General features: G+C 36.4%; 1 protein-coding gene across 1 annotated transcript; it reads right to left on the reverse strand.

Moving 5' to 3' along the window:
* Positions 1–226: 226 nt before the first annotated feature.
* On the reverse strand, positions 227–22,498 carry LOC121731676 (4-aminobutyrate aminotransferase, mitochondrial). Its single transcript, XM_042121243.1, has 9 exons — positions 22,267–22,498; positions 21,891–22,003; positions 20,785–20,952; positions 20,390–20,668; positions 15,784–15,944; positions 7,097–7,244; positions 6,786–6,943; positions 4,568–4,836; positions 227–736 (listed from the first exon to the last, which is right to left on the reverse strand). The coding sequence occupies exons 1-9, from the start codon at positions 22,316–22,318 to the stop codon at positions 618–620; spliced, it is 1,467 nt and encodes a 488-aa protein (XP_041977177.1). The 5' UTR covers positions 22,319–22,498; the 3' UTR covers positions 227–617.
* Positions 22,499–23,213: the final 715 nt, after the last annotated feature.

Raw genomic sequence — 23,213 nt, forward strand, 5'->3', positions numbered from 1 at the left:
ACGTTTTTATCTAGTTATCACTAAGGTAAAACAAATATGTAATAATATTTTTTTAATGAAACAGTACCTTTAAGAACCAAATTAAGAAATATATTATACCCTCGTCTTTTTAGAACTAATAATTATGAACCCTTAGCTGATAAATGATTGGTCTCGCTTGCCAAGCGAGACCAATCATTTATCTAAGTATGAACCCTTATAATAACTATTAAATGAAACACATATGAGACAAATTTCATTAAGTATTTAATTCGAGGAAAAAACGCTCGGCACAAATACCTACTTACCTACCTTCTTATTAATAGGTTATTTTATAAACATTTAGTTAGGTACTTATAGCATAGAGTTCATAAATAGGTTTTATGGAAGACATAAGTATTTGAGGCATGCGTTATATTTTAGTTTCACTTTACCTACTCACGAGTTCACGACTAATACAAGTTGTTGGCTGATGCGTTTAGAAATTACATTTAAAATGATCAAAATTCAAAACAATATGATAATAAACAGTAGGCACAAAACTTAAAGAGTTTCTGATAAGTAATAATACTGTATCACATAGAGACTATTAAATGCAAAGTTATTAACTTTATTAGCGAATGCTCGCTTATTAGTTATTACATGCTCTTCAGAGTTTTCCGTAGCGCGTCTAAATATATTTCCGCGTGTTTCTTCTGAAATACGAGCGCAGGCCGGAGACGAATAGTGTTTTCTCCGCACACTCCTCCTAAAATACCTGAAACAATAATAATACTTAATTAACATTTTCATTTAATTGCGACAATGATTACAATAAATAATGACACAGATATAAGTAATAAGTAACAACTACAGTTGTTACTTATAATTATTATTGATTTGAATTTGATTTCATCCTAACGGTAACTTTCATTCTCATTTCTCCAATTAAATTTCAAAAGACTGCTCTGGTGTGGGAGGTTCAAAATATGTTCAAAGCCGGCAATCGCTTATCACTAGGCGATCTGCCTGCTCGTTTCCTCATAAATACATTAATAATGAATTAAGAGGATTCCACACCGCCATTTTTCCCATACAAACGCTGTCCCCTGTTTCCTCCCTGGATAATGCTAGTAGAGTTATAATTTTTTTCCTGAATATCTACGGCCACTAATACAATGTCCCTATGTTTTCCTTTTTTTCATAATTTAATTATTAAATAAGATATGAACGTTCAAAAACCCAAAAAAATGGCCAGATTTTCCACTGTGTTCAAACGTCCAGAAAACAGATTTGGATAGATTATACAAAAAAAGCAAAACATAGGAACACAGCTCAAGCCTTTTTTTAATCTTTAATGAAAAAAGTACTTAAATCGGTTAAGTTTTGGAGAAGGAATCAGGGGACAACGAATCGTTGATTTTCTGGATTTTCTGCAGTTGTCTCTATCGCGTTCTGCGGTATAGGCTTGAGGTAAGGGAGACAGCTATAGATATTACACGTACTTTTTTTTCATTTCTCTAGCTGCTGTGGTATCCTCTTAAGTAGTAAAAGAAAGTCGCCCGTGTACACGATAAAGGCATAAGTACATGAGCTATCTTTCAGATACATATTATGAATAAGGATAGCGGACGTACGTGAATCATTAATGTGAAAAATATTCGAGCAAAGCGAGCGTCTCAATTTCTTAACGTAAAAGGATATAAGTAATATGGTTGGGTGTTGACTGTTGACTGTCGATTAAGTCATAATATTATAAAAGTTGAATAGCTGGTGTGGGGCGCCCACTTATTCTTTTTATAAGTAAAAAAAGTTTATTTCATTCCAATAAGTACTTCAAAAATATTTTTATTTTTTTGATGAATGTTTAGAAATATGACGTCACTTACGCCCAAATCTTTGGGAGCGTCCATGAGTTACACAAACCAATAGGGGGGGGGGCAACTGGCAAGAACGGGGCGGCGCGGCGTCAAAAAATCGCTCGTATCAAACTTTTTGAGATCTGGGCTACTACTAAGTACTAACAAGTATTATAAGTGATAACTCAGTATTATCCTACTAATATCCTTACTACTAATATTATAAAGGCGAAAGTTTGTATGTATGGAATATGGATGTCTGGATGGATATATTGTTGTCTCTATCTGAATATGGATGTCTGGATGTATGGATTGTTCACGTAAAAACTACTGAATTAATTTTAATGAAACTTTACAATAAAAAAAAATAGGTATATCCACAGCCGAACATATAACCTCCTCGTTTTTTGGAAGTCGGTTAAAAATAGCTTAAATATCAGAATAACACATAGGCTACAATTTTAACCGACTTTAAAAAAGGTGGAGGTGTTATGTTCGTTTTTAGGGTTCCGTACCCAAAGGGTAAAAACGGAACCCTATTACTAAGACTTCGATGTCTGTCCGTCTGTCTGTCTGTCTGTCTGTCTGTCTGCATGTCTTTAGGCTGTAACTCAAGAACAGCAATAGCTAGAGAGTTGAAATTTTCACAGATTATGTATTTCGGTTGCCGCTATAACAACAAATACTAAAAACAAAATAAATTAAATATTTAAGGGGGGGGGGGGGAATACAACAAACGTGATTTTTCAAACATTTTTTGCTCGGTATCAATGATGACAACAGATTGGCACATGTAATGTTCACAAAATACTCAGCTGTATTTAAAATTAAGAATAAAGGGGGGCTCTCATAAAAAAATATACAATTTTTTCTATATAATGGTACGGAACCCTTCGTGCGCGATGATTTTTATTTATGTTCAACGATTACTCCGCCGTTTATGAACCGATTTTTTTTCTTTCTGATAAAGGAATCCATGAAGAGTAATCCAAGGAACTCCTCAAAATTTATATGGATACACGTGCTGACTTCGGTTTCGTGAGAAGTGTCTCGAGCATATGCTACCAACAAGTAAGATTTTGGACCCAGCGATACCCACCCATGGTTTAGAAGGTGCTGAGAGAACTTCTGTCTCTTTATCGATACAAGTTTGGGAGTTACGGTGTTTTTAGAACGGAAAGCATATTATGCTACTATGTAAATCACATTCATCATCATCATCACTAACATTACACCTTGCATCATCACAGTATGATGCATCATGCAATATGCAAGGTGTAATGTTAGTGATCACAGTATGATCCTATAATTGGTACTTTTCCTAGTGTTTTATTATATTTCACTTATTTAGAAATTTTGATAAAAATCGAGCATTGAAACTACATCATCTTTCATCTCAAATAAAAGTCAATTTTTTTAGTCTCATTTAAACTCGGAATGACTGAACCGATTTGGCTGATTGTAGTTTCGAAATATTTATTAGTGGAAGTTGAAAGAAGGAAGTTATACGAAGTTCACCGGGTCATCTAGTTTCTTAATATTGAATAAATGAACTACATGAATAGAAGATTATAATATAGCGTATCGAATAGTATCGATATCGAGTAGCTACAAGATGTGGTTCATTCATGTTCGTGAGATCGTTTCACCAATGCATTGAATGGGGTTTAGCGAAATGTTGGTACATACTAGAAACTTTCTAATCTATGAGATATTGGGATTAAAAGTAATGTTAATTGACATTACGACAATTATTTTGTAAACCGTCTAGTACCCAATGTAAGTAAGTACAGGTCTACCAAGTACCAGAATCTGATGGCAATAAAAAAAGTGAATAAAGAAATTGACTCTAGCAAAAGCGGGGTAATTGGAATAAAACAATTTGATCCTTTTTTTCTCATAGCGGCTGATTATGTGTGTGAAACATGCAAATATAAAAATTTATCCAATGATCAAAGATATTTTTTTAAAATCTGCCATCAACATTTGCTATCAGATCCTGGTACACCTATACTTATAAATTATAATATAAAATCTAAGTAGGTTATATAAAATAAAATGCATGAATGAAAACAATGAATTTTCTCAAAGAAATTAATAATTGTTATGTTTTTTCAAGCGACAAAATAAAATGAATCAGACCGCTAGAGGCCTACTAATATTATTAATAAATAATAAGTAATAAGTAACATTATTCTCTACTAAAAAAATGTAATAAATATGTCTAATCTCTTTCCTTTCTCTTTAAAGTTAGTTAGTTTCTTCGGTTAGTTTAGACTTTAGTAGATACCTAAAGTAACATTGATACACTTATTTAAGTAGTATATTATTCAAGTAGGTAAGTACTAACAATGAGTTTAGGAACCGGAAAGTAATTCAATATCATAATAATAACATTAACTTGTCCGTAACACTTAGGCAAGTAATTAGAATTTATTAAGGTAGTTTTTGGATCAAGGAACAATAACAAAATTGGTATTAAGTTTAGGTATGATTCATTCCGTGCGTCGCATTTTGGGGTCAAACCGTTAACGACCACATGAGTAATAGGTCTTTTGTCTGCTAAATTACTATCATCACTCAATCAAAATTATTACTTGATTCATACAATCAAAATGGAGATAACTACTTTCTCTTTTAAGCAGAAACGCTAATAGGTGCAAATCAACTAAATTTCTACGGATTATGTTTAAAGTACCTTCTCCTCATTTCACTTACTTATAAAATAAAAATTAATAACAGAAACTTACCGTTTTCTTTTATTTTGTTGTTGATTTTGTCTCTGATCTCGGTTTTCGGCGAGCTAAACGCCAGGAAAGTACCCCGGCCACGGACGCTGTTGATGAGATGAGGAAACTCGTTCTCCAGTTTATGCAGGCCATCTTTCAGCACCTTCCCTGTTTCTGTGGCCACTCGTAAGAGATTCTCTTGTTTTATAACTTGCAACACCTTCTCCAACAAAATCAATTTCCCTGGGTCACCCATCCACGTGTTGAAAACTCTGTAAGCGTGTGGTGGCCTGGAAACAAACGTGCGTTCAAAAATTAAAAGAAACAGGCAGAAAATTAAAAAGAAATAAACTGCGAATGAATTAATTTTAATAAATCATAATCTTATACAGGGTACAATTAAACCTTCCTGCCAAATTTTTCCAGGGCTTAGGTATCATTAGGAGAGTCCATTTAACCAAAAAAAAACAGTTGCAGCTGCAACGTATCTAGTGCATGAATGATACACCATAATGTCGATCTGCTAAATATTACGAATGTTACCAGTTACCACGACAAACGCTCCAAAATGACGTTTTATTTCATAAACAGACTATCAACTTAACATCATAATATTATTATGATTGGACCAACTTATTATAGTTGATGATTTGTGAATTGTGATGTTACGGTAGATGTAAACTTACCTTTATGTGAAACCGAGGACCTACCTAGCTTCTGGTACCTACTATCGTTGGATATGCTCTATTTACATCGGTAAAAGGTCAAACAACAATACAATTTAAATTCAATTTACTTTGGTAAACGAATCAATGAGTGGTACTGGTACCTATGAAATGTACCTACACGACGTTACAAACATGGTAGAAAGTTAGCCATCGGTATTGCGCTATTCTACTTGATACTTGAAAAATCCTTATAATTCCTTAGATCACTGGGAATCATGGAGACTGAAACCCTCTCCCCAACCCAAGTGAGATTTGATGACACTTGTTTGGACCCCCCGAGATGACTTACTTACGTAATTTTTGGACAACCTAGGCCTTATTTTATTTTTATTTTTAAAGTCTTATTTGCTACCTAACCCTTTTAATTTTTATGACATCAGCAATGATACCCTTGCTTTTTAATTTATCCTTTAAATCTTTTAAAATGAGGCTTTAATGTTAAGGTCTTACAATCTGAAACTAATGTTTGGGTTTTGTTCCAAAATTTCACGTTTATTATTCACGAGAATAGTCAGACACGAATGCCACTAGATCGACGGCGCGTGTACTATTCCCAACAAAAAATATCTAAGTATGTTACACGTATAAGGAAACTCAGAAATAGATTTTAAGGATGACCTCATCGGCCCATCCACCTGTAGCTACGCTGATTGGTGCAACGGTTGCTTTCACGCTCTCGTTTTATCTACCGTATATATCCAAAAATAAACGAATAAAGATATCGAGGCTAATGTCACAGTCACGGTGAGACAGATCACAGAACTCGTGGTGGGTGGTGCACGTCATGTCCTTCAGTCCTACGCATAGCAGAATACCGTTACAGACGAACTATACAGACTGCAGACACAACACGATGTATCATGCTTATGAGAGATTTTTCTAATAATACCTAATTAATCGCCAGTAAAATTATAGTTTATGTTAAAACGTATTAAATATCTGCTGCGATAAATATAATATTATTTACGTAATGCAGAACGATATGTTATTGCTTACCTATTAATATTTTTTATCTTATCTTAAGATTAATTTGCAATTTTGTTTAGTCTAGTGGTACCACGAACTTAGACGATAATTAAAAAAATATATGAGCTGCAGTAAAGAATAAGTATCTGCGTTTTTCCTCACGATCCACTATTAGTCAGACACTGTATTTTTATAATTTTACTAGTAGGTACACATCTATTATCTCATAGGCAGCTAGTGAATCATTCGGCAATATGCAATGAGTATGGTCAATGGTGCGGTAAGACTCTTGTCTCTTGATGAACGTGGCAAAGAATGTCACGAACGACTAATTCGTATAGACTGGTAATCCAAATGACAAAAGTGTTTAGAAGTGGCGCCATCGCACCCACTTTTATCAAAAGCCTACTAATAAACTCAAGTATGCAATCAATGAATAGTTGTCGGATAGACAGAGCGAAACAGGAAACTATTTAAAGTATTTCTTAAAGGTATTCGGTTCCCTAAAGTTGCAAACTGACATTACTAGTTGCTAAGGTACTTACTTAAACTCTTCGTGGTAATAAAACCCTCCAGTTAACATTTTCTTACTGAACGTAACAATATCGGGTGGAGATGGCAAGTCGAAGTGTTCATAGCACCACATCTTGCCCGTCGGGCCACATCCAGTTTGCACTTCGTCTATTATCAACGCTATTGAATTCTAAAACGGAAGATACTATAATACTAACAAGAAAGAAAAAATTACACAAAACACGTAAGTATTCGTACTTTGACCTAATGCCACAAGTCCCATCGACCCCCCCTCCACACTCACGTGATTAATGGACGACCCTAACTATAAATGTATAGGTACCTCTTTACTGATCTTCTGCAGTTTCTGGAAGAACGCCGGCGACGCCTCATAGTCCCCTCCCTCGGATTGAATAGGCTCTACTATGATCCCCGCGACGGGACTCCTTGTCTTGTACTGTTGAATCAGATCAGCCACTTGTTCAAGACAACTAAAACAAATCAATGCTTACTAAATTGCAAAACTAAATTTTAATTGGACGTTTTCCTACTTGCCCTGACAAAATTATAATTTGAACGCAAATTTTGATTTTTCAATCAGAAACAAAAAAACAACAGCAGTTGGTTATACTGCATGAGTATGACTGGTGAGACATGTTCAATACTCAAGGACGTGATATTTGGCTATTATATAAGATGAAAAAAAATATAAAAATATAATAGCAATTGATAACTGAGTCTGAGTGGGTAAATGTCGCTTAAAGTTAAATTATTATTTACCCAACGCATGGACACCACGCGCAGGGAGGGTAGCGGCGCGGTGTTTCTTAATTCTTTGATGGCGCACGCCCGCGCCGCCGCGCCGGCCGCATAGTATGCCTACTTGCCTAGCCGCGTAATTTACTTAGTGTCCATGATTCATTTATTTAAAGGGAAATTCGGACAAAAATTAAGTACCTAATTTTATTACATAATTATAATGAGAATGGAGTACAGAGTACTCTCCTTAAGTATTGAACATGTCTCTCTATATTAGCTCCGTGGTCTCACCAATCATGTTGTATACTGAGATTCGAGGAGGTCGGCAGGTCGCTCGACACCGGTCACTTGCAACTAAATAACCCATGATGACCTTTGTGTGTTTCGAATAATATTTATTGTGCTACGTAAGTAAGTACATCGTTAATCATTAATTAATGTGATGCCTTTTTATTGGTGAATGTATGGTGAATTAATTATAATATTATTTATTAATATTATACTGTTTACATCTTCGTCGTTACCAGAGACATGATAATGTCTCTGGCCGTAGCCCGAACACCCGCAATTCAACATTTTCAACGCCTTGTACCATTTTGTAGCAATATTACAACAGTGTGCAGTTAGTGATGTCCACGAAGGATAATTTAATATTACTAGAGATCGCCCAATGGTCGAAATTCGACCTTAGTTTCAACGGCATTAGGACTACTACCTATATTTTGTAAAAAATATTGAGTTTATCATATTTTTTCAACTCTTGTCTCTGGGACTCAGCTGATCTCAGACTGGCCGTGTAAGCATTGTCTAACGGCCGTTCTCAATATTTGATCTATCACTGGTTTTGCCCTACTAGAGATAGGAATAGCTCACATCAATTTTCGCAGCAATTGACATTAAATATATTATGTCTCTAATGTCTAATGTTCCTGAGGCTATTCCTATCTCTAGTAGGGCAAAACCAGAGATAGATCAAATATTGGAAACGGCCGTAATATTATCTAAGATTCAATAAAAAAAATTGAAAATGGATTATAGTCCATTTTCAATTTGTCCTCTTATTGTCCACAGACTTGAACCATAAATAAAAGAGTATAATTCGTATGTATAGGCTTGTCACTCAAAAATCTGTCATTTTTCCTAGTGTGTGTGTTGTAGTATGTGTAATGTTTTATTTGTTAAAAAAATATATATGATAAAAGGTAGGATAAAAGCATAATTTCAAAATAATATTAGCTCAATGCACTCTTTTATCATATAAACTATAACTGTGCTAAATTTCATTTCCCTACGTTTCCCCATTTTTCGTCAAAAAGGATACAAAGTTTTTGGCTCACGTATTAATATATAGATTATTATTTTAATTTTTAGGAGCATTTAATGACGTTATGATAATAATATAATAACAAAAATATATACTTATTTATTTCTATAAATGGGACTCTCAGATTATTATTATCAGATTATATTTATCATCTCAACACATTTTGGAAAATCTCTTATATGGAAAGAACACAAGAACATAAGTGATAATCAATAATGTAAATACTAGAAATAAGAACAAGTTGGCAATACCAATGTTCAGACTAGCCAAAGTAAGCAAAGCCTTTAAAGGACAATGTATACGCCAATGTTTGATGACAATGTAACCAACCTTTAAACAATTAAAAAAAACAGTGAACGTTTGTTTGCTAAAGCGTATTATAAAGTCAATGATTTCATCAAGGACAGCACATCTTGCGAATAGGGTGGCTTCATGCAGACTACTTTACCGTATTATGATCTATAACTGTGCAAAATTTCATTTACCTACGTTTCCGCATTTTTCGTCAAAAGGGATACAAAGTTTTTCGCTCGCGTATTAATGTATAGATATTCATCATAATATTCTAGTACAGTGGTTCTTAACCGGTACTCCGCGGACCACTGGTGGTCCCTGGAGGCATTCCAAGTGGTCCGCGAAGCCATTCTAATAGTATGTGACGTGACCTATGAATAATAAATTTATTATTCGTAGGACGTGACGTAATAAGTCGAGTCGTAACAACTTTTAGATTTTTGCCAAATAAAAAATAAATGAGTGCTAATTATAAAGTTGTGCTTGTTTTCTTTATGAAACAATTCTTTATTTAGGTAAACCAACTGGGTGGTCCCCGGCAATACAGACATTTGTTAAAATGGTCCCTCATGAGTAATAACTAAAAGGTTAAGAACCACTATTCTAGTGAGTATGTAGGGAGGTAGGTACTCACCCTCAATAAACGTTCAAGTTCAACAATTAATTACCTATACAGTATTAATGCTTATCAGCAATCGGAGGAGTCGCGGGATGCCTTAGGTGTATTTTGTGACCTCTCTAGGGCATTCGATTGTGTTGATCATGCTACATTGATCAGGAAATTGCACCACTACGGCATAAGGGACTCGGCACTCAACCTTTTGACATCTTATTTAAGGAACAGGACTCAAAGGGTTGATGTCAATATAAAAGGTCCACTGGGACGAAAATAGAATTAGGTGTCCCACAGGGATCCATTTTGGGTCCGTTTCTTTTTCTCATCTATATAAATGACTTACCATATCTAGTTAAGGATAATGATAACGAGATGATACTTTTTTCTGATGACACTTCACTTATTTTTAAAGTGAAGCGACAACAGTCGAATTATGACGAGGTAAATGGTGCTCTCTCAAAAATAGTTAATTGGTTTAACGTAAATAACTTACTTTTAAATTCTAATAAAACAAAATGTTTAAGATTTACCTTGCCAAATGTTAAGCAAGTGCAAACCAATTTGCTATTAAATGATGAGAAAATGAATCTTGTTGACACTACTGTGTTTTTAGGAGTAACACTAGATTATAAACTGCAGTGGGGTCCTCATATTGCCAAACTGGCCGATAAGCTCAGTTCCGCAGCATATGCATTATACAGTCAGAAAAATTAGAGAAATTTGTGATGAAGACACGGCGAAATTAGTTTACTATAGTTATTTTCATAGTAGAATGTCTTACGGCATTCTACTATGGGGAAGTGCTGCTGATATTAAAACACAATATTTGTGCTGCAGAAGCGAGTTATACGATCTATTTATAAAATGTCATCCTTTGAATCTCTCAGAGAAAAGTTTAAGGAAATAAGAATTCTGACCGTAATCTCTCAATACATTTTAGACAATCCTACTAAAATTATAAAGGCGAAAGTTTGTTTGGATGTATGGATGTATGGATGTGTGGATGTATGGATGTTTGTTACTCTTTCACGCAAAAACTACTGAACGGATTTTAATGAAACTTTACAATAACATAGCTTATACATCATAATAACACATAGGCTACAATTTTAACCGACTTTCAAAATGGGGGAGGTGTTATGTTCGTTTTCTTATATTCAACGATTACTCCGCCGTTTGTCAACCGATTTTCAAAATTTTCTTTTGGTATATCCCATGGTGGGGGGTATCATCCCAATTTGGTATTATATTCACAAAAGTGGTGATCTGATGAAGGATCCATAAGTAATCGAGGGAACTCCTCAAAATTTATAGGGAATCATATGGTGACTTCGGTTTCGTGAGAAGTATTCTAAGCATATGCTACCAACAACTAAGATTTTGCACCGAGGTATACCTGGTATACCGTGGTTCGGAAGGTGCTGAGAGAACTCCTGATTCTTTATAGATACGAGTTTGGGAGTTTCGGCGTTGTTTTAAGAACAAAAAGCATAATATGCTACTATGCAAATTACATTCATCATCATCATCATCATCATCATCATCACTACCATATTATACCATGCATCCTCCCATGGTTATGACTTATGAGCCTGTAATGACCCTGTTATTGGTACTTTTCAGTCTTTTAGACCGAGACTCGAGTTTGTAAAGCGATAATCAAAAAAAATCTATAAGTATCTACCTAATATTAAAAACCTGAAGAGTATGTTTGCTTGAACGCGTTAATCTCAGGAACTACAGGTCCGATTTAAAAACTTATTTCAGTGTTAGATAGCTCATTTATTGAGTAAGACTATAATAGGCTATATATTATTACGCTAAGACTAATACGACCGAAGAAACTCAGGAAAATGTGAGAAAAACAGGGGAAATATTAGAAATTACGAACTACTGGAGCAATTTTTATGGCAATATTTGGCACAGAAAATAGTAGACCAAGTGAAGGGAGTAGGGACATAAGCTATTTTTAGGGAAAATGTACGGTTTCCGTAAAATTCCTAATATGCGCGGGCGAAGCCGCGCGGGACATCTAGTGTGTTATACGTGAGAAAAAATGTAAATAATTTTAAAACAAAAAAGTGACATTCACTGCAGGAACACTAGGAATAAGCACAAGCTAGATATACCAATAACCAGGCTGAGCAAAGTAAGCAAATCTTTTAAAGGTCAATGTATACGCCTATACAATAAAATCCCAGACGACGTCCAAAATCTTTCAACTAATAAATTAAAAAAAGTTGTTAAAGATCGTTTGTGTGCTAAGGCTTATTATAAGGTAACTGATTTTCTCAATGATAGCACACCTTGGGAAAAATAAGCTGACTGACCATAGGTCGCTTCTATATAAATGTACCATATTTTTACTTACTATAAGTACTTACTTACATACTTAACGTAAATTAGTTTATACTATCTTTGTTATTTTCCATTTTTTTGGTAAAAGGTGGCCCCGTGCGAGTTTCTTACGCCGGTTCTTCTCGGCGGGGTAGTTCCCGAAACGGTGGTAGGCCTCATGTAGATGCCGCAGCCGACTGGTTTAAATAGCCGTTCAATCAAACAGCTAGCCCTTTGACTGAACAACGCCATTCAATCACACGGCTTTACGTCGTTTAGTCGACTTGTTGACTACAACGTTCAACACTACAGCTAGACGACGCTTAGCCAACTGGTTTAATGGCAAATTAACTAGGGTGACCATTAGTTTAATATGTAATTTGGGAGAATACGAAAACTTTTTGTATTTATTGAAAGATTATTCTCGGATTAAGTTTAAGGGGTGACCAAACGTTTAATGCGTAAAAATAAAAAATTCTGAGGCGTTTTTTGTGACGGTCGCCGGCTCCTGCCGCATCACGCTCGCTGCGCTCGCTCGGCTCCGTCTGTGTTGTGGTCTAAGTTCTAACCTAACCTAACCAACTCAACAAACGAGCTCATCCTCCGCAAGTGATGAACTCCAAGCATCACGGGAGAGCAAAAAAGAGGATGAGAAAGAGAGCGATAAAAATAAAATTAAGAAGTCAAAAAATTCAATGGCCAAATTAAAAGTGTTTGTGGGTTCCATTAAAAAAGTACTTTATCGTGAAAAAACCGCAATGCAGCCAAACAGTCAAGATAAAAACATCCTTTCTCAGATCAAGGCTGCATCAAAAACAAACCGGCAGGCTTCAGCAATAGAGGCTTTCTTGAGGGAACCATCTCCACAAAAACCAGCAAATAAAAACAAAAGATATAGAGCTGATTTCGGACAAGTGCTCCCGCCAAAACTGAGACTGGCCCAGAACCATGAAGATCATATAATAAATGCCTTCCTCGAGTTCCAGGCGATAATAAGAGCAAATAAGACCATAAAGCTCTTGACGTGCAATAAGATCATGCAGGCATATCAGCGGAAAAATCAAAAGCTGTTAGAAGTGAGACTCGAGGATGCAAAAGCTGCAATATACGACAATGTCACCTCCACAATAATTGCCGGGGCGATGACAGGGAAGTATATGGCAGCGCTAAGTGCGGACAACAGGTTCGTGGTTCTGGACGAGAATGAATCAAAACGCTCAAATATATCACAACATCTGAGGATCCAATAGTGGTAATAGCGGAATGTACCAGAATAATGCTGGAAGACAGGATACTAGAAATGGCAAAAGTCCTATCTGGGGACCCCGAATCCAGCATGGACTGGGACATATTCGCGAAACCCATCAACTACTCGTGGGTCAATGGGGTTCCTGGATGTGGGAAGACAACTTGGATCATTAATAACTTCAATGAGGAAACAGACGTTATAATAACAACGACAATCGAAGCAGCCGAGGATCTAAAGCAAAGGCTATCGCTACGAACTGGCAACAAAGTTAAAGATAAAGTTCGTACCATGGCCATTGCTGGTAAATGGGGCAAAAGGAACCTAAAAAAGGTTGATAGTTGACGAGGCCCTCATGAACCATTTCGGCTCAATCGTCATGGCGAATCAGTTAACAGGCGCCAACGATGTCATCCTCATTGGAGATATTAACCAACTTCCGTTTATAGAGCGTGAAAACCTCTTTAAACTTAATTACACTCGTCCAAACCTGGTAACCAGCATCACCCAGGAGTTGTCTTGCACACACAGGAGCCCTATGGATGTGGCATACGCCTTAAGCATGGTCTATAATAACATCTATTCATCGAAGGAAATTGTGCGGTCCCTAAAGCTAATGAAGTATACAGGAGCGAGAATACCTAAAACCGATCTAAATACCCTGTATCTTGTCCACACACAAGAGGAGAAAGCAGCCCTCACTAATACAGGCTATGAATCGGGAATGGACTCTCACGTCCTCACAATCCATGAAGCTCAGGGATTAACGAGTCCTTCGGTGATCATCATACAGACCAACTCCCGAAAGCTGGCAATCCATGACAGCGTTCCTCATGCAGTTGTAGCTATATCCCGGCACACTAACACCTGTGTCTATTACACTGACACTGATGGAGACGCTGTGGCAAGCTTCATAAAAAGAGCTACGGAGGTGGCAACCGAACACATAAAAGATTATAACATAAAAATGGCTATAAAAGACAGGAACGATAAAGTCCTAAGCCACATAGCGGGTAGATTCGACACAGAACGATATCTCTTTAACACCCTAGAAACTCCACCCAGCTTGAGTGACCCCTCTCCACCAAGCCAATGTCACAACATCTAAAGGCAAAGGGTGGAGCAGCATAAAATCTAAGGAAATCGGAAAATGTCGGATCTAGTGGGCGCCACACTGACTGGGACCACACCGTTCAAAACATTAATCTTATTATTATGTAATTTATAAAACAATAAATATATATTTATTTATTATATGTATGTATTATAGTCTATTCTATTAGGTATATACACGTATAAATATATTATGATACACATAAAAAAAAATGTCCATGGCGTGATGGACTACAATTAATTCAAATTTATAATATTATTTCAATTATCTTTGGTGCGAAAATCTAAATAATAAAATAACAAAAAAGGATATGGACGAACAGTCCATAGACGGCCCCAATTTTAATAATAAAAAAAAAACCTAACCAACTTTTGGACTTTCTGGATTGTGTTTGTTTTTGTTTTGGCTGGGGGCTGTGCCCCCCGAACCCCCCTTTCGGGGAGGCTGAAAAAAACTGTATTCTAACTAATTTTGAACATATTTAGCACATACAATAATTATTATAGCTGATTTATTATTTGTGGAATTGCAATAAATACGTTGGTGATGTATTTCATAATCCCGTAATTTCTCCTCGAATATTTGTTGAAATTTTGATTCACTCGTATGTGCCTCTATAATTTTTGTCTCTTTAATAACACTTGTAACTTTTATTAACTACTTTCTTTCCGAAAAACAACCACAAACACCAACAAACACCTGCTAGTTGACGCCATATTGTAAATAAAACGCACCTAGCGCCGCGCCGCAGCGGTGCGCGCTGAAAGACGGCGGCTTTTGAATCAGCTGTAGTTTTGAACGTTTTGAGCGACTAAAATATTCAATGTAAAAGCTAGACGTGTGATTGTATGGCGTTGTTCAGTCAAAGGGCTAGCTGTTTGATTGAACGGCTATAACCTATTTGGAAATAAATATTTTTGATTTTGATTTTGATCGGTATTTAATTATTTGTTGGCAACAATTTACTTTCCAAATGAGACAGTTAAAATAGCAAAGTGCGAATCGCCAGGTCATATGGCTACGTAAACCGTAAGTCCGTAACTGCAGACAAATAACGACCGCTATTATAAAACCTATTGATATCAATTGAAATGGATAGGGGGTCAAAAAGGAAACACTTATACAAGTTCTACCAATTGAAATCATAATACCTACTGTACATACTGAGTACGATATTGTGCTGCGACAACATTCACAATAGTCAATAAGACGCGATTCTTTACGACTATTTTATGTGTACGAAATAAAGTCATCTATAAATAATTGTGACCGATTTAAGAATAAGAATTAGGCATCATAATTAAATTTTTTTAGGAATATTAATTTACATTAAAAATCACCTTTCATCCTCTTGTTGATTTTCTCGTTGAAACTGATCCAGAGGATACTTATATCTCGGGAATGGAGCTGCCGGCCAATCAAAAGAAGGACAATCGAGTTTATGAATGGGCTTTGACCTTGTGGTGGTGAGCGCGCCAAACGTTCTGCCGTGAAAACCTCCCTGAAAAAGAAAATCTTTTGATTATTAATTAAAAAATGAAGAGGAAAATGAAGAAAAATACAATAGTGTATGCACATGATGATATCACACAGCAGACCTTTAAAATTATTGAAATCGATCATGATAAACATGCACAAGGAGATTTCAAACTGGAAATATGTCTTAAGTTTCTGGAATTTTTGTAAATTTTTAGTTTTGTGAAAAAATTCTAATGCGAGATTCAGCTTCCTTTCCCCCTTAAATAATTTCTTGCGTAATTAATGGACGCCCGCGTACTTGGAGATTTTTTATTATAGCTATTGGCGGCTCTCGACATAGGCGAACGCGTTGGCCAACGCGTCTGCAGACGCGTTGGCCCAATGTGTAGAACGGGCGTTCGCGCGTTGGCCAACGTCTAAATACCTACGGCCAACGCGCGAACGCCCGTTCTACACATTGGGCCAACGCGTCTGCAGACGCGTTGGCCAACGCGTTCGCCTATGTCGAGAGCCGCCATAACGTCAAGAAATTTTTTTAGGGTTCCGTACCCAAAGGGTAAAAACGGGACCCTATTACTAAAACTTCTTTGTCTGTCTGTCTGTCTGTCTGTCGCCAGGCTGTATCTCAAGAACCGCTAATAGCCAGGCTTCTGAAATTTTCACAGATTGCGTATATCTGTTGCCGCTATAACAAATACTTACTAAAAAATATATAAAGGGCTCCCATACAACAAACATGATTTTTTTAGCCTTTTTTGCTCGATATCAATAATGGCAACAGGTAGACACTTGAAATTTTCACAATGGCCTTGAATATAATATGTCGTACTTTAATAATTGATAACAAAGGGGGCTCCCATACAAAAAACACATTTTGGGCCTAATTTTGCTCTATAACGGTACGGAGCGCCCTTCGTGCGCGAGTCCGACTCGCACTTGGCCGATTATTGTTATTTCACAAGGGATTTATAATGTTGAAAGCCCTTTCGTGAATAATTTCACTGTTGAAGTTAATGTTAATTTAATCTTATCTTCAGTACCGAGATTGCAATATTGACCTCCTCGTGATATTGTTTTGTTTAACTTATCTTTATTGACTATCTCAGGTGTCAGATTAATTTTATGAGATCTTAAAGACAGGCGTGTTATGTTGCCTAGTGGATACTAGATTAAAAATGCCATATAGTTACCGTGCTATATTTATAATTCTCCGCTATATTTAACTCATTCATAAACGCAAAAAATGTACTTAAGTAAATAATTTTCATTTGTCAGTTACTGTACTACAAGCTGAGATAGTTAATAAGTCTAAGGGCTTGTTTCACCACTTCCTGATAAGGCTATCCACCACTTAACTTGACAGATGAAGTATGGAGAATCTGTCAAATAAGTTGTGGATTGCCTATCCGGCACTTTATCGGGAAGTGGTGAAACAGGCTCTTAATAATTAAGATGAAGAAGAGAATGTCGGTACCTACACAATAAAATTTAGTGTCCGACCGAAACTGATTTTTTAGCCGAAACCGAAACCGAACTTTCGGCCTTACTCTCAGTTTCGGCCGAAACCGAAACCGAAACTTGGTAAAACATTTAAAATTACGATTATTTACTGAAATTTATCAATTTTTAACACAAATTACAACTTTTTAAACTAAAGAAAAAGTACCACAATGATTTTTTTTACTTTTTGCGACATTTATTTAAATAAATATTATTAATCTTACACTCGAATATGTTCCCTAGAAACTTTTTTGCACTATATTCTGTTTTTTATACGTTTCCAAATAGGTGCGATTTCATCAAAGAAATTGAACGCGCTTAGCGCACGCTAAACCGGTTCTAAACGTATAAACGTGGTTATAACACTTAATTGCATTTCACCAACAAAATAAACTCGTAATAAAAATCGGATTTGCTGTGAAATCTGATGTTAACTTCATAAAGCACATTTAAGTCCTGTCAGTGTAGTGTCATGACCAGAGATCGGAATTGGGTGTGTGAAAATACCTAAAGTTTGCAGCGGGACATAATATGGAGCTGTTACAACCACTTAAGTTAAACCGGTTTTGGATTTTACCGGTTCAGTTTTGTATTTTTTTTTTAACATGTTCCTTACCTTTGAAACACCGAACTATAAACATTTACAAGCTGCTTATACAGTTCAAAATTATTTTTTAGTCTCAATTTTTCTTTGTCGGCCAAACACAGAATTTTACATGTCTGCAAAATGCTAATGTGGTTTTAATCTTTTTTTGACCTGTATCTTAAGTCATAGAATACCTAATGTATTCTATGACAGTGTTAAATTCCGACTTGTTACTATTGTAACAAGTCGGAATTTAACTCCGTTGAGGTCAAGTAAGCAGGGCAAGTAAAAACGGAGCGACGCCATTAAATTGAACGCTGCGCTTACATGCGCGAAAATGTTCGTTTCTTGCATCAATCTGTAGCAAAACTTTTTAACTTAAGATACAGGTCAAAAAAAGATTAAAACCACATTAGCATTTTGCAGACATGTAAAATTCTGTGTTTGGCCGACAAAGAAAAATTGAGACTAAAAAATTAATTTAGAACTGTATAAGCAGCTTGTAAATGTTTTTAGTTCGGTGTTTTAAAGGTAAGGAACATGTTAAAAAAAATACAAAACTGAACCGGTAAAATCCAAAACTGGTTTAACTTAAGTGGTTGTAACAGCTCCATATTATGTCCCGCTGCAAACTTTAGGTATTTTCACACACCCAATTCCGATCTCTGGTCATGACAGATCGAAAAACATAGACGAAAAAATTGTTAAGATGACAGTTTTCACAGATGCGTTTGGTTAGCTTACATATCGTGATGATCAAGATGATAAAAACATATGAAAATCATCGCGTGACGTAACGTAAACTTAGAATCATTAATAGCGATTAAAAGAAGAATGTAAAATCTATTTGAAACAAAACGAGATTTAAGTCGCCATATAAAGGCGTTCATAGTTCAAAGAGAACTTAATTTAATAAAACGAAGTATTAAGTGTGATTGGTGAAATTCCCCTTAATGTATTGCAACGAAGGATTGCCATAAGAAACAAGCGCAGAAGTTATTTCAAGTCATTTTATTTAGGTGCGAATTCACCTAAGAAATAGAACGCGCTTAGTGTACACTAAATCGGTTCTAAACGTATAAACGCGTTTATAGCACCAAATTTTATTTCACCAACATAACGTTCACAGCAAATCCGAGTGTTATCTTCAGAACGTCCAATGTCGTACGGTTAAATTCATAGAAACCGTTAAAGTCCTGTCAGTGTAGTGTCATGGCGTATCGAAAATCATAGACGAAAATAATGTCAAGATGACAGTTTTGATAGATGCGTTTGGGTAGTTTATGTATCATTTCTTGCTTTTTTGTTGATAAAACGTAACTAGACTCCAAAGTGATAAAACCATGTAAAATTTAAATTTATTACCTAAAATGTAGATTTATCTAAAACTTAGATTAGAATCGTGATTAAGAGGCGATTATAAAATCCATTTGAAACAAAACGAGATTTACTTCCCCGTAGGAACGCATTTAATGAGAACTAAGTTTTATAAATCGAAGTTGTGTGATTGGTGAAATCCTCCCTTAGACATTAATAACGTACTACTGAAAACACAATCAATTGCAGTATATTATTTTTATGGGAAACATGGACACGACCGTGGTCGAAGTTCAAAACGAAATTACTAAGCAAACTTGCAGTTGGCGTCACATTTTTTTTTGCTCCAGAAGGAATATTGCCACTAAACCTTAAAAATATACGAAGGGCCGCAAGAGTGAAGCTTACGGGAAGTGGGCTAGATAAGATTCTAGCAGGGTAGGAACAGTCTAAGAGATTGCGTGTCCATAGTTAAAAGTTAATTTTAAATATTTAAATAAAACGCGTGGTAAAAGGAAAAGAGTTAGGCGAGATGATTTACTAGATAAATTTCGCAAGATATATTCTAATATATCCTATAATCTCACAGTCAAACAAAATTCTTAAGCAAATAAAGTTCATACACATTATAATTATTAATTAATTTCTCATAGCATTTACTAAATCGTTTGTTTGGGAAACATTGTTAAAATAGCACGTAAACTCGTATATTAAATAAGCTTGCGGTTGTCAGAAATAAAATTTAATAATATAATTTCGATGACAATAAGTATAGACAATTGAAAATAAAACGAAGTGCTAATTTTTGATTTGGGACTAATCTGGAAAACATAATATCAAAACACGATTAAATAGATGGTGGCTAACTAAGCCGGGACCTCGCTGGCAAGCAAGCACGAGCTAACTGCGAAGTTTACCGAACGACGCATGAGTTTCGGCGGGGCCGAAAGTTTCGGCTATATTTTGGCCGAAACCGAAACTAAGGCCGAAACTAGATTTTTTGGCCGAAACTGGCCGAAACCGAAACCGAAAGTTCGGTCGGTCACTAACAATAATATACCTACTTTAAACGACATAATGGAGAGATTGGGAGAGCCTGGTGGTTGATTGGCCATACACGACGACATTTCTTCGGGCGTAAATTCAATCTTTCCTCCCCGTTTCTTACTCCTCTGCCACATGAAGACAGCTTTGTACGCGTTCTCGTTCGAGCAGGAGCCGCACATCATAGTGGATATGTTGTTGAGTCCGCGAGGGGCGACGGGCATCAAAATATTTTGAAGTTTTTCGGGCCAGTCCTTTCCCGGGAACACGCCCAGCGCTGGCCGATTGACCAACGAACGCTTAGAAAAATAAATACTCATTAGCCAGAAAATTTTATATTTAAATCGACAGGAAGGCGAACGGAGCCTGAAATCCCATGGCCAAATAAAAAAAAAATACAAAAAATATGACTTACCAGATTATGCACATCGTTAAAAGCTCCCAAAAGTGCGGGGTGATTGTAACCGACCGGCACTGAGGATATCTGCGTGAAGGCGTCTAGAAATGTATTACCATCGGCATCCACGAAATAGTTGCCGATGCTCCTATCGTAGTCCGCAAACAACTGCACTGAGTCGGCTTGCTGAAATTTATAATATTATAGTAAATACTAGCGACCCGCCCCGGCGTCGCACGGGTATAAAATATATAGCCACTGAAAAAATGATTAAAATCGATAGCCTATGATCCTTCACGTGTTCTACTTCTTATCTGTGCCAAATAACATAAAAATTGCTCCAGTAGTTCGCGAGATAAGCCCTTTCAAATAATTTCCCCCATTTTTTTTTTCCACATTCTCCTATTAGTCTTAGCGTGATAAAATATAGCCTATAGCCTTCCTCAATAAATGGGCTATCTAACACTGAAATAATTTTTCAAATCGGACTGTAGTTCCTGAGATTAGCGCGTTTAAATAAGCCCTCTCAAATAATTTTCTCCGTTTTTTCCCCATTTTCCACATTTTCCTGTATTTCTTCGCTCCTATTAGTCTTAGCGTGATAAAATATAGCCTATAGCCTTTCTCGATAAATGGGTTATCTAACACTGAAAGAATCATCAAAATCCGTTGCGTAGTTTTAAAGAAAGGGACATGAGGGAATAAAAGCGACTTTGTTTTATAATATGCATATAGAAGAGTCAGGGGCCCCGCTACCATATGTGCAATGTGTGCAATGCACACGGGCGCCACCCTCTAGGGGCGCTAAAACCAAGGGGAAAATTTTTTTGGTCTATTTTTGCACTTTAACGGTACGGAACTCTTCTTGCGCGAGTCCGACTCGCACTTGGCCGATTTTTATCTGCTTTATTTAACCTACATACCATAAAAAAGATTGAAAATGCCTGGGGCGCCAAAGTCGTTTTTTGCACACAGGTGCCAGTATCCCTGAGAAGAGTCAATAAGGGTAAGGGCAATTTTGATATTTATTTAAAAAAATCGAGACTACTGGGCTTTGGCTTGGTAGTTCTATTTACTATCTTGGACATACGGTTTTAAAAAGTTACATTTTGATACTAAATTACCTGAAGCGATGAAAGCTGCTTCAAAAGTTCCTTAGTTTTGGGACCAGGGACTGGTGTCTTAATTTCTGGGTGTGCAGGTTCATTTTGACAGACAGAAGATGAATTTCGAGAGCCTAAAAAGCAAAATTTTGTTAAGGATGGATGAGTGTCATGTATTTTGCACGATTCAGATTTTTAATTTTTGTAGCGCCGTCCTCAATTTACCTACTTAATTAGACGGTGCGAGCTTTAAGCATATTTTAAGATCTGATAACATTCGAATATATTAAGTTAAAAATACATTAAGATTTGAAACCCACCTATTATAATATAAATATAAATAAAATTTCGACGTTCGAGTTCTACTCATTCCAAAAATATTTAAATTTATACTCACATCGTATACCTCTGAATTTTGTGTAAGTAGCTCTGTACGAACGTAGCATCATGATACCAGCTAATTTGACTTGATAATTGTATTTTCTTTTTGTGTTTATTTCGAATAGAAACAATGCATGCTATTGGTGAATAAAATCTATAACGTTTCCCCGAATCGAATCTTTATCAACGTTAGTCCTTCTGCGCAACTACAGGGCGACTCGCGGAGTCGATACTGTCGGCTGCGGTACACACACATATACGCACTACGCCGGGCTCGTATACATATATTGATAAGAGCTGACAGATAAAGAAACGTTACTGTAAACATACGACATTGAAACGTAAACGTAAGTTTCAATGTCGTAACTAGTTAAGTAATACCTACATATTCAAATAAATTGGAAAAAGAGCATTACAGTAAAATCATATTAAATATTAGCACATACAAATGAAATACTATGCCCATAGAAGTAAGTAAGTACCAGACTTGAGGGTCCTGAAATAATTTCTGCAGTTAGTTCGTCTGCCACTGCTTCTTATGGCGGCTCTCGACATATGGCGGCTCTCGACATAGGCGAACGCGTTGGCCAACGCGTCTGCAGACGCGTTGGCCCAATGTGTAGAACGGGCGTTCGCGCGTTGGCCAACGTCTAAATACCTACGGCCAACGCGCGAACGCCCGTTCTACACATTGGGCCAACGCGTCTGCAGACGCGTTGGCCAACGCGTTCGCCTATTGGCGGCTCTCGACATAGGCGAACGCGTTGGCCAACGCGTCTGCAGACACGTTGGCAGTGCGTTTGCAACGGCGTTTGTGAGTAATCCACACATAGGAAGGTCGTTCAGTATGCTTTGGATCGCGCCAATGTGCGGACGGATTCAAAATGGATGTTGAGTCGCTAACAGCTGCAGCTATATATTTATTGACAGCTTATAATTACTGTTTAAATGTGGACAAGAAAA

The sequence above is a fragment of the Aricia agestis genome, chromosome 11 (assembly GCF_905147365.1).
Source record: "Aricia agestis chromosome 11, ilAriAges1.1, whole genome shotgun sequence".
Lineage (NCBI taxonomy): Eukaryota > Metazoa > Arthropoda > Insecta > Lepidoptera > Lycaenidae > Aricia > Aricia agestis.